Below are 12,925 nucleotides of genomic sequence, written 5' to 3'. Positions count from 1 at the left end.
TAAAAAGAGATTAAAATAAAAGATGATGTTTGATTTTTATATCTGAAATCTGTATTATAATTCAGAGGAAAATTATTGTTTCTGTGTAACTACCTAATTATATTTGGAGAAATACTATTTTTTGTGTAGAAAAGAAATGGGGAAGAAAGGCAAAGCAGGAATAGGGGTTTGATAAGGACTACTACATGTTATGATATAACTTGTCATGTTTCATGCCAGCTACAATTACTAATCAACTCTGACATGCCTGCAGCTGGTTTCAGTTGACTTCAATTTTCTTCATGTCTTGAGAACTGACTTTCTGGTTATTACGTAAGAAACTAATGAAATGATCCAAGTATCCTAACATCTCTTGTAATTTCTTAAAAGTGAGCAGTTCTAATTGGGATGGGGATTTCTTACAGCTACATTAGCTATTCAGAAAGACTTGGTGTATCTTATCTATACAGACTTTACAGGAGATAACCCCAACCTATGTAGCTTTAGTTGTACAGTGCTGTACTGTGCTTGCAATGAACAGTACATCTTCCCCTGGCTTTGAGTTTCATTTAGGTGGTTGAGACTTCTAAAATATGATAAAATTCAGTACAGATTGCTGAAAGTAACAGAGTTACCAAAATAATTTTCAGAATCTTTCCAGACCTATACTTGCACCTTTCCCTCACATGAGAATTGTCTTCTGATGATCACACTGAGTGAATTTCAGTGATATCTTTGAGGTTTCCTTCATGCAGGTGCTAATCACGAAAGGTGTAGGGTATATTATAAACTGAATTTTCATCCATTGCTGATTTTACTGGAAGTTAGGGTGCAGATAGACATTATTAAATACCACTTTTTTTCCTTATTTTTTGCTAGTAGTGCCTTTCTTCTCACTTAGAAAAGCTTTCATTCCAAGCTGAAAATTTGACTGGTTTTTTGCAGTAGCCACAATCAAAAAAGTTTTAAATATCTCGTAATAATTTAAGAAAACATGATAGTCTTGCTTAGACCTTTAAATTCAAAACCATTCACATTTGAGTGCAGCCTGAGGAATTACAGCATCACAAGTTACTGCTTGTGAAAACAAAAATTAGGAAGGAAATTGTTTTGCTGTCTTAAATACAGCAGTTCTCGCTACCAGTTGCTATAATGATAAGTACAAATGAACTGTATTTTTACTTCACATTCATCATTCTATCAGGAACTGGTTTGTTTGCTGCATGCAATAACATTGTTTGCTAATGTAAAAGTAATCCAATTTTCCACTTAGTAATAATATTCCACAGCCTAGAATATCTATTAGGTTTATGTCTGTCATACATAGCCCAAAAATTTATGAACATCCACCTCACCTGAACACCAACTTCTTGTATAACTCAAAATACTTTATACAGGACATGAATGTAGTTATTCATTAATTTAATCTGTAAATATTATGCATTTAGGTTTATAGTCTACAATTCAAATAATTGTGTTCTACCTTAATACAGTTTGCCTTCCTTTCATATTAGAAAACTTCTCTGCTGAACATTGACATTTTTTTTTAATAGATTTTAAAATTAATGTTTAGGTCTGAGTCTGTGGAAGGATTCTTATCTCCAAGTCGCTGTGGTAGTCGTAATGGAGAAAAAGATTGGGAAAACGCATCTACAACTTCTTCAGTAGCCTCTGCTACAGAATACACAGGTCAGTGGTAACAATATTCAAAAAAGTACCTGGCCATTACTGGTTCTATGCATGAAAAGTGTTCAGTTACCTTTACTTGGTTTCCTAAAACTTGTTTGAGGACGCTTTCATAGAAATGTTACTTTTCAGCTAGATAATGACAATACAAGGTTAAAATTTTACGTCCATATTAAAAGTACTGACTCAATAGCAGTTGTGATAACCAGAATAAATTGCACTTAGGCTCAGAATAGCAAATGGGCTCACAGATCGCTCTGCACTGAAGTAGTCTCTCTAGCAAGGAAAGAAGAGTTGAAATTTAAGCTCAATTTAGAATAGAGTTGCAAAAACCAAATTGCAACAGGAAAAAAAATCTGCTTAGTGATGCGAATGTAAATATTCTAAAAATTGGAAACAAATATTTAAATTTTTTTTAAATAGATCCTCTGTTAATTATTAAAAACTTTAAAATCTGACTTCTAATTCTTTATTATATTAGGAATCAAATAATAATGGTATTTGCATCCCTTTTCTCCAAATACACAGCACATGATATTGCAGAGATCCTGCATCATCAGGATTATAAAAGCTCTGGTTTTGCCCACTGAATATGACTTCGGTAAATCAGAGTAAAATAACATTAGGTGTTTTTCATAAACTTCTAGGGAGATCAGTTTTGATTGATGGGCCTGCATAGCTCTGTCTGTACTGGCAAATGTTTGTTCTGAAAATATTCTTGTCATCTTTTTGCTGAAATAACCAAAGTCTGGAAAGGCAAAGTGTTCATTCTGAAAATCAGGAAGTACTTGCCTGTTATTAAGTAATGAACTTCAGTTTGTGTCAGTTTGTGCCAGACGCATGTCAGTTTACATTACAGGAGGGACAGTGAGACTTTGCCTGGGTAGTCTTGCTGAGTTCTCGTGAACACCTATAGTGCTGAAGATCATCTTTTAATGATCATTATGTAGAGCGTATTTTTATATGAAGGAAAATACAGTTCCTAGGAATGGAACAGAAGGCTTTTTTCACATGTTTTGTTATCTTCACTCTGTCGGACTTCATGCAGCTTTTGTTCCCAAAGCACAGACAAAATGAGATTTAATCTTAAATGTAATTGGTAATTGCTTGTGTATTATGTTCCTTTCTAAGATTCAGAATTGGTACTTACATGTTGGTTTTTTCAAATGGTCTTGATATAAGTACATATTTATTTCAGAAATCAAAACAGAGGAAATATCTCCTTCAACCAGATGAGTCAAGTCTTTTTACAGACAGAATAACCTGACAGGTGTCAGGCCAGATCTTTTATCCATGTTTTTGGGTAAAACACTTATGGAATTCCAGGGAGGACAGGCTACGATTACTCTAAGCACTGCATCAGCTTCATTGTTATACCTCTCACCCTTGAAGTCAGAGTTGTAGATGAAGAAAATGAAAGCATTTGCTCCTTCCTGGACAACGGAAATATTAGTAAGAAAATGCAGGATGTTTTGTTGTTCATAGAAAAGGTCCTCTGAGAGAAAATATATTTACAAAGACTGGCAATAATGATTTAATAACAAAAGACACAGTTGTAAGTAAATTCAGTAACTGCTGAAAGAATGACGTTTTACTTGTTTGTGAAATTTGTGATCTCTAGCCTAATTTTGTTGTATTCCTGGATTTGTGTATTTATGTATGCAAAAGATCCGTACCAGAAGTGCTTCACAGCAATTAAAGTAACTCTTTGTTGGCTTATTGATTAACTTAGCTGGTTTGTAATTCCTCCTCCATAGGACCAAAGCTCTTCAAAGAACCCAGTGCTAAGTCCAATAAGTATATAATTCAGAATGCGCTGGCACATTGCTGCTTGGCTGGAAAAGTAAATGAAGGTCAAAAGAAAAAGATACTGGAGGTAAGGGTATTTTTCCTTTAAAAGCATAAATGCTCGAGTCAAACCACGGTCAGAAATTAGGAAGACACTGAAGTATAAATGCAAGTATCAAAAGGAATCTTGGAGGTTGTGCCAGCTCTTAGTGAAAGGCTGGAGTAACTTCTGTGACCTGCTGCCTGTGTGACAGAAAGGTTCTCTAGTACTGCAGAAACAGTACGTGCAGCACAGGAAGCTGAATTAATCGACATGTTTATTAGTAGCTACTGCTTGTTTAATGTGGGAACTTCAATATGTAGAATATGATAATTTGCTCACAAACTTGCTTTTCCTCACATGAAAAATATCCACCTTAGACATACAGCTGCTCCAGCTGGGACCTCTAGAACTAAAGCACAGATCTCTCATGAACAGAAAGAACTGAAATACATCCCTCCTAGGCTTTTCTCCAGTTTCCAAGCAGTAGGGCAAATTCAGGGCTTTGTACTACAGAAGAGGTGCCTTCCAGCCTTTTCTCTTGTGCTGGTATAAAGCTTTCTGAAGATGCACAGATATTGTAAGGTTAAGAACTCAGGGACTAGTGTGTTTCCATGCAAAAGGAATAACACAGGCCCTGAGCGCTGAGAGTAACGGCACTGTTCCTTTTACCAACTGTGACAAATTTGACAGATTAAATAGGTCAAAGAACACAGAGGTACTTGGTATCTGGATTTAATTTCTTTTGTGAAAAAAATGTCATGACAGTATTTCTTCCCTTCTCTTTGTAATCGTTTCTGCATTCATGTCTAGATGCTGCCTCTTCTGCCTTTCCAGCTACTTTTTGGAAATAAGTGAGAAACCAAGGCAGCCTTTTTCAGTTCATGTAACTGGGAGCATAATAACCCCCAGAAATCCCAAGAAAGAAAACTGTAAAAAGGTCATGCTTAACTGTAGGATGCAGTATATGTCACTTGGTAGAAGCTGTACATGTTCAGGGCACACATCCTGTAGAGGTTGTGTTGGATGGAATAGGAATCTGAAGATTTCAGCCAATAAAGAACCCTTGCTTAATACACTTCAACTGGCTTTATGGTTTGACCAAACTTGAATGGATTTAGGGGTGACTGAAACCCCATTTTAGCACTGGAGGGTCTTTCCAGGCACATGTAGACCTATCTAAATTTCCTGTTGCCAAAATTGCAACTATTAGACCTGCTTGATGAAATGGATCAAAAAATTTTTATTTGGCCTACAAAAAATTTGTTAGCATGTCTGCCCTTGAGGTTGAACTAAACAAGTACAGCTGAAATTGTCTACATGATAAGGTTTTGTTTGAGAAAGATAGCTGCCTTACGAAAATTCAGGTAAGTGAAGTATAGCGAATTCTAATTGAAAATAATGCTTTTTAGTCAACATTTAGATGTAAGTCTCAGCTGTGGTGGGAACCAAATTCAAAGTGACAGTCCAATGGTTTTGAATGTTTTCTAACTACTACTGCAAAATTCATACTGTGAATCTTTTTCTTTCTTTCTTTTAAAGGAAATGGAAAAATCCGATGCCAATAATTTCTTAATCTTGTTCCGGGATTCAGGCTGCCAGTTCAGATCTCTGTATACATACTGCCCTGATACAGAAGAAATCAATAAATTAACGGGAATAGGTCCCAAATCTATCACAAAGAAAATGATAGAGGGACTGTATAAATACAACTCTGACAGGAAGCAATTTAGCCACATACCTGCTAAAACTTTGTCTGCCAGTGTTGATGCAATTACCATTCACAGCCATTTGTGGCAAACAAAGAGACCAGTAACTCCTAAGAAACTTTTATCCACCAAGGCATAGTAGATGGGGGAAAAAAAATTGCTTCAGACAATTATGATAAACTTGCACTTCATCTTTACTGCCTATAGGAAATAGATTTCTAGTTGCCAACAAGACTCTTACAACTTAAAACTGGACACCAAGTTCTATTATCATGTCCAACTGGAATGTAAACACAGTGTTTAGGAGTGCAGAAGAGTATCGCTTAGGTGAATAATTATGAGTGATTACAGAAATGTTTTGACTTGTGTGGAGATCTGTATGTGCTAATACAATATATAGAGTATATTTGCTCTGTATTTTGATTAGATACACTGAAGCACTGAATGTTCCTCTTTAGTGACTCAAACTAAGTTGTTTTTTTTACATCTGTTGCCTTATATGTTTGTATTTGTGCTTGTCTTGAAATATTTTTTTCTTTCACTAAGGAAATACTACTTAATATTCTCAATACCATTGAACTTTGCGTACTAAATAATAAGTTTTATGTCACTGAAGAACAGCTGAATGGGTCTGTTCTGTAAGGTCCTTATTGTGTGCTGTAAGAAAACCATGATTTGTTCCCCAGAGTATTTATAATTCTTTTTCAATTAAATAATACTGATTTGCTCATAGACTTAACAGTAAAGGAGAAACCTTTGAACTGCTTGAAGCTTCCTTCAAATGAGTTATTTAACAACACAGGGTGTAGTTGGATGATGCAACTGTTCCTATTTCAGTAAGTTACTGTCTGAGATGTAGTGACTGACCATGTGTGCGTTCATAATACCATTGAAATGCAAAGTAAAAAGATTTGGTAGACCTCTGAAACAGTTTAAGCAAATGTGCGTTATTTTGCAGTGTTCCAGATGAAGAGCAAGCACATGGTCAGGTACTGCTTGTCCAAGGAAGGAATAGGAACTTGTGAAACATTCAGAACTAGATCCCTGATGTTTGCGTGACAGAACACTAAAAATATTCAGAAGAATCACAGAATTCACTAAGTCACAGTTGTTTCAGAAATCGTGTATCTAATCCCATTGATTTTATATCCAGGTCACTGTCTGTTCTTCCTTGGATCTGCCAGCTCAGACTTAAATCACTTTTCTAGGGAATAGACATCTGATAAGAATTTTCAGTGTGTCTTAGTGAATTGTTTTCTTGACACAATCTAACAGATGATGTCTTGTGACACAGCAATTTTAAATTACATATGTCAAAAAAGCCTAAATGACATTTCAGTAAATTTCTAATATGACCATTTATGAAACCAAACTCTAGGCATATTTCAGTATTATTTATAAAGGGCTGCATTTTATTTCAAAACAGTGTTTAATTATTTCATAGATCACTATTCTGTTTCAATGTTTGTTTCTTTTACGATTTGTTTTTAACATAGCACTGTTCTGAAAAAAAAACAAAAACAACTACAGACTTGAAGCCTCCCCTAAATCTGTGGCTATTTTGATAATGTACACCAGAGGATTTGTTGGGGGGGTGGGGGGTGGGGGGGAAATCTCATTCTCAGGAAAAGACTTGAATGATTTCTGATTATGTTCTGTTTCAGTGTTGTGATGACTACATTAACATAAACATAAGACAGTATTGTGCTATAAGTATGTAGTCCATTCTGTTTCACGGGGAGACTAAAACTATGTTTGTATTTCTCTCATTAAACTGCTTTGAGAGAAACTATGCCTCACTATGATGTACTCATTTACTTATAAAAGATGCACAGGAATGAGATGTCATTAAGCAGTTTAGAACAGGACTTTTTTTAAATTATTATAAGGCCTTAGGCATCAATGCATCTGGGTTATAAACAGTTTCTCAAAAATGCTGTCAATTTTACTGTAATTTATGTTCTTATATTTATGTATATTTGTTAAAACTGTAAAAAAAAAAAAAGAAAAAACACTTTAAAATACATGTTTAATATGTATGTGGCTTAAAACTATTTGTGGTTAGCTGATTCCTACTGTTTGCATGTATATCACCAGGGTATGTAACTCTTATATTTCAAGTGTATACATATCGTGTATATAGGATATAAATAATATTAAAAAAGGGGAAAGAGGGTTTGCACATTCTGCCTGTTAGACAGTTCGTACAAATACCATTGTATGAACATCCTGAAATAACAATATGAAACTGTGTATAATATATAGTGATTCAAGAAACCGGGAGGTTGGTATTAACTGATACACGTGGTGAATAACTTCAAAAGAAGTTTTATCGTGGGAGGCTTTCTATTTCTAAAATCTGTACTATGATTTAACTGAAGATTTGCAATACCATAAAGACACGTGCAGCAATCTAATCAAAGTAAGCTTAAACTCATGACAGGAATTATTTGAGTAATTTTAAATATTTCTGAATGTATTATGAAATCTACATTTGTCAACAGGTTAAACACTTGTGCAATGTCTAAAAGTAGAATGTGAATAATGCAGTTGAAAATTTCATTGCTTGCAGTATTAAGTTTTACTTAATACAGGAAAAGTAAAGATATAGATATGCTTTTCCTTTTTAAGCCTGCAGATTTTCTAATTACAGTGGATCTTTGGTTGGAATCATGTTTTAAAAAAAGAAGGGGGGGGGGGGGGGAAGAAAGCAAGCTTTCCATAAAGGCCAGTATTTATCACTGACCTTTTCAGAACACACTGGTGCTTTCATCAGGGGTATTATTGTTGTCGCTACAACTGAATTGCCAAACTCTTGTCTTAGTTTTTTGAGCAAAATTTCATAGTCTAACAGTCATAATAGCTACTGATTTATTTTTTTTTTTAATGTATGACTGTTAGTTTTTATTATTTGGCTGTTTAAAGCCAAATTCAGCTATTTAATTATGATATAATGGGCACTGTTTAAAAATGTACAGTGGATTGTGTGCTTACTTGTCCACTTCTCTGGAGCATAGCTTCCATATTTTTTTTCAAATGCTGTGCTGTAAAATATTGTCATTGCTACTTACATGGTACAGTGTAGTTTTCCCTTTCATTTAAATAAAAGCATGGCACCAAAAGTACCATTTTTTTGTTTCCTTGCTTACATCTAAATATAAACTGAAATTATAAAAAGTTGACATGAATGTTTAAATCTTGTTTCTTCTCATATTTCCACAACATAGAAATTGTAGGAAATATGTACCATTTTTATTTCTCCTTTTGTTCCCCTTTGTTTGTCTTACTTTCACATATAGTTCAGCTTTCTGATGTTACCAGAGGGAGGCTATTGAAGAATTAGGCTCCTCGTTTCATTCTTGAGGGCAACATGGTGTTACCCTGTTCTCTTCAGAAGTGAGTTTCATACCTGCAAGTCAACTGATTAACTCGTGTACTCTGGTTAGCTTCTATTGTTCCAAAAGCACTGAAACTTATCGGTCCGTGTAACGGCCTTGCTTCAGTTGGCAAGGTTTTCAGTCAGGATCAGCCAAAGTCTTACCTTGATTAAGACAGCTAACAGAATATGACTTTTAGTGAAATAACTTGTACATGTTAGTGGTGTGGTCTTGAATAGAAATCATATCCAAAAAATAAGGTGTCCTCTCCAGATCTGTATATTAGCAGTTTTTTTCTGGTCCAGATTGTGCCTTTTGGGGGGTTTTGTGTTATCCTGCTGGGTTGCAGACCAAGAGCAAGCACTTGCTGAAAGAGGACATGACATCACCAGATTGTCAACAGGCAGACGGAAATGTTGGACTAACTTATGCAGATAAGGAATCTCAGGATTTCAGAGCTATTCAAAGGGCAGCTTTTTTTGAAATTGAAAACTAATGTGCTGGAAATGAATAGCCATCCCTCCTCCCCCTAAAACTGGTTATTTTTCAGTCAGCTCAGTTGGTTCACTGTATGGCATCACGAACAGGCCGATACAAGCAAGGACTTATGTTGGAACACAAATACCCAGTTGCACCCAGAGCAGTTATTTTTTCAGTGGCGTGCACAGCTCAAAATTTTCATCTAAAAACAGCCTTTGTACAGACAGGCTTTAGAACAGACTTCATTTTCTCTATTCTTTGGCAAGTAACACTGTAGTTGAGAAACTTCAGATCACGCCCTGGTTAATTTGACAGAAGATGTCTGATTTTGTACAGAATTTGCACTGCTGCAAGATCCAGTGCAGAGATCTGGTATTACCAACTGCAGAATAATCATCTCAGTTACACTTGGAACGTAAACTTTTGGATCAGTCACCACACAAAGGTGATGTAAAAAATAGCTTTGTTTCATAAACCCAGCTGTACTAATTAGGTGTAGATGTCAGATGTCTTTTTTTCCAACAGCTTCATAACTAAAGACACAGCTTTAGTAATGGCTAACCCTTTAACTATTCGTATCTTTTCAAATAGCAAATCGGCATTTCTTTACTGCCTTGTTACTAAGTTAATGAGCTTAATAAGCAGTCTGAAGAATTGTGGCTGTAAAGATCTATCCTGACAGCTGTGGCCCTTTACATCTGCTTTTACATTTTCTAATTAATAAAAAACATTAAAAAGAACCAGAAAAAAAAAATCCAAACAAAACCAGAAATAATCTTATTCCAGGTCTAGATGGCAGGTAAAAAGTCAGTATTTTTAACATGCTCAGCAGCTTTGTTCATTTATGAGCAATTTGCTTTTAAAAGCAAGCTATTCCATTTAGGAAAAAAGATGTGAAGTGTGCTTGTGCATGCAGATAAATGCATAGTTACTTTCAGGCTTACTTGCTTACACACAGATATAAAAGAAATACACTTTATTTAGACAATCACAGCAGAGTTACATTTGGTAGTGAGGTTCCTTCAGCTTATTTCCTTCTAGCAAGAAAGAAAAGCAGCATCCTTGTCTGTTTTATTCCCCAAATTACTGGTCTTCCTAAGAGGCAGGGAAGCAGTGTACAACATACGCATTTAAGAGCTCGGTACAATCTCTTTGGGAGATGGAGTTCTTAACGCCAGGCTTTTTATCAAATTTCTGCATTCAAGGATAATGCTGATGGAGGCTAGACAGATCAGACAGATGGAGGCCTCTGATCAGAAAAGCTAGTAACAACTAGGACTTCAAGTAAGGATGGAAAACAGTGAGAGTTAAGCATTCCACTGAAAAATGCTACTAAAAACTTTCTTCAGACTCTTCAACATTATGAACAACTGGATGTATAAAATACTTACGCATGCGTAATTCATTACCCACTGACAAATTTGTTCAGCCAGATACTGAAAGAATTTTTTTCACTTCAGATGCGTTTCAGTTTTCGGTTAATGGTATGTGAATTTTATGGAGACGTACAAAGTAATATCTATAGGCATTTTTATGTCACTGTTCATCTGTTAATGGAGTTTTGCAGAAAGACTAAAAGCTAATATGAAGCTTTCCATCAAGACAGCTCTGTCTTATCCTTTCTACATCATCAATGATCTAAATGTCTGCAGTACAAGACCTGGCAAGGCCCCACAAGCCTCAATTATTTTAATTACCTGAAGCCGGATTATACTTTGGCTCAGTATTTTTCTTGTTTAAGCTACCTGAAACTGGAGCTATGATGCCGACCTAAAAAATCCCCCTACAGATTGTGCAAGAATTTTGCTGAACTGGCAACCAGACATTCTGGAAATCCTTTCTTGAAATGAGTAAAAACTGTTTCCAGAAGTAAAATTTTAAACAGAGGAGAGGTTTTTTGCAACTTTTTACAAGATCATGCACACATAACGTCAAATGTAAAGTTGAATGGCTCTATTATGACTGAAAATCAGGACTGGCCCATTTTTATGATAGCAACACAAAGACGCTCTGCGCAAGCTGCTGGACTCCAGTGGCAGAGCTTGTGCAAAGTTAGCACTGGGGAATAATTCTAAGAATGTGTGTAGCCCTGCTGATGTTGGCTGTGGCCAGCTGCAACACCTGTAAAATAGTCACACAGTTACTATTTTTTCTGAAGCGTTCCAAGAATAGACTGTAGTGCCCTGTCTTGTCACTAGGCAATGCTTAACTCCTCCTTTACTAATCCTGATTTTCAAGCTTTCTAAAACCCACACCCAACAGCTTGGCTATTCGTGGGAGTTACCTTCTTTGCAATAATGACTAGGGAGTTCAAAGCAAGATGAGGCCATCCCAAAAACATCTTTCTATGCCTGAGTAAAAAGGTAAGGAACAACCAGAGAACAGGGTCTCCCACTTGCCCTTTTCCAATAGGATGCTACTGTGTATCCTCACAAACATTGAAGAGCACTGCGACTGCCCTCCGAAGCAGGTGCATCAAGTAATGCTATGTATTCTTTCATACCTCTTCCTGAGGATGGATACTCAGTTCTTGAAATCTTTTTCCCAACTACAGGAATTTTCTACTTCCTTGTGAAAGGCCCGGCAGTCTGAGCAGGAAACAGAGTATTTAAATTCAGAATTTACTCTTCCTTTCGGGTCTATAACTGGGGAGAAGCTTTACCCTTCTTTCATCCCAAAACTCTCACCCTCCAGAGAGACAGTCACAGATTTGGTCTTAGGACTTCCACTGAAAACAAAGCTATTGCACAAAAGAGGTAAACCACAGTAACGCCACTGTGAAACGAAGATTACATTTAAAAGCATGTGTGTTTACCTAGTGTTTTGTAGATTAAAGAGTTTAAAATGGACTTTTCTTAACTAAGTGTATTTGTTTAGGCAATTAAAGTCATCTTGTTTTTCCAGGTTCCCTCTGATTTCTATCACGATTGTACTGTATGTATTGGGAAATGGTTACATTTCTATAATTACATTTTCTATTAATCAGTGCCTCCAAAGGCAACTGAGCATCAAGCGATAGCTTTAGAAATAAATGGAAGGATTTGGTGTTTTACTAGCAAATCAAGCTTCCTGGGACGCAGTGCCAGGACCTGAGTGTCGCAGAAGGAACCATCAAGTTCCACACTCCTTGCTCATCCCTGGCAGAGCCCTCCCGTGCAGCCCAGTGGCAGTCCTTGCTGGGCAGCTGTTGGGACATTTCTCTGTGTTTCTTTGCAGAAAGGAGAGCAGGGGGTGGCAACAGCGTGATTCCGCTCTGCCCTTCAGCTGACCCGCAGCAGAACAGTCTGCGAGCGGACTCGGACTGACTGTGGTTCTTCACATTGCTAACCATCAGCGCGGATAAATCCCTAGCAGCCTTCCCTGAATCTCTGATACGTGTCATACCTGCGTAATAAAAAAAAAATATTAAAAAATTAAAATCGGATCTCCGGTACACCCTTTGTCAGAAAACTGTCACCGTCTCCATGCTGACAAGGCCTGCCCGTGCGCTGCGCAGCGCCCGCGGGCGTTTGCCAGTGCTGCAGCAGCGCTGTAACGGGGCTGCTGCACCTCGAGGCGGGCCCTGCGAGCAGCCACACCGCGGGGGCGCCGCGGGGTGACAAACACCGGCACAAGTCACGTTATACCGAAACGCATCGTCCCGCCGCGGACGCGCAGCGCAGGCCTGAGCCCTGCGAAGCACGCGCTGGGTTCCGCCCGTCCCGGCGGCGGCACCGGCCACGAGGAGCCCCGGGCCGGCGACAGCGGGCAGCGCACCCCGGGCGGGGCGAGGAAGGGCCGGGGCCGCACAGCCCCGCCTGGCTGGACACCAAGTCGCCTACGAGTAGTCCTCGCGGCACCGACCCTCCCCGTCAGAGCCGTTCCTC

General features: G+C 37.6%; 1 protein-coding gene across 2 annotated transcripts in view; it reads left to right on the top strand.

Annotated features, from left to right (window-relative positions):
* The window catches only part of CAMSAP2 (calmodulin regulated spectrin associated protein family member 2), a 91,097-nt gene extending 82,773 nt beyond the window's left edge, over positions 1-8,324 (top strand). For both annotated transcript variants that reach the window (XM_040611331.1, XM_040611330.1), the window contains 3 exons: positions 1,553-1,668; positions 3,423-3,541; positions 5,036-8,324. In XM_040611331.1, the coding sequence (XP_040467265.1) occupies positions 1,553-1,668; positions 3,423-3,541; positions 5,036-5,341 (541 nt within the window). In that variant the 3' untranslated portion in view covers positions 5,342-8,324. The remainder of the gene's footprint in view (positions 1-1,552; positions 1,669-3,422; positions 3,542-5,035) is intronic.
* Positions 8,325-12,925: the final 4,601 nt, after the last annotated feature.

Source organism: Falco naumanni, chromosome 11 (genome assembly GCF_017639655.2).
Source record: "Falco naumanni isolate bFalNau1 chromosome 11, bFalNau1.pat, whole genome shotgun sequence".
In the NCBI taxonomy this organism is placed as follows: domain Eukaryota; kingdom Metazoa; phylum Chordata; class Aves; order Falconiformes; family Falconidae; genus Falco; species Falco naumanni.
Note: the sequence above shows the minus strand (reverse complement) of the source record. Positions and strands in the feature narration are given on the sequence as shown.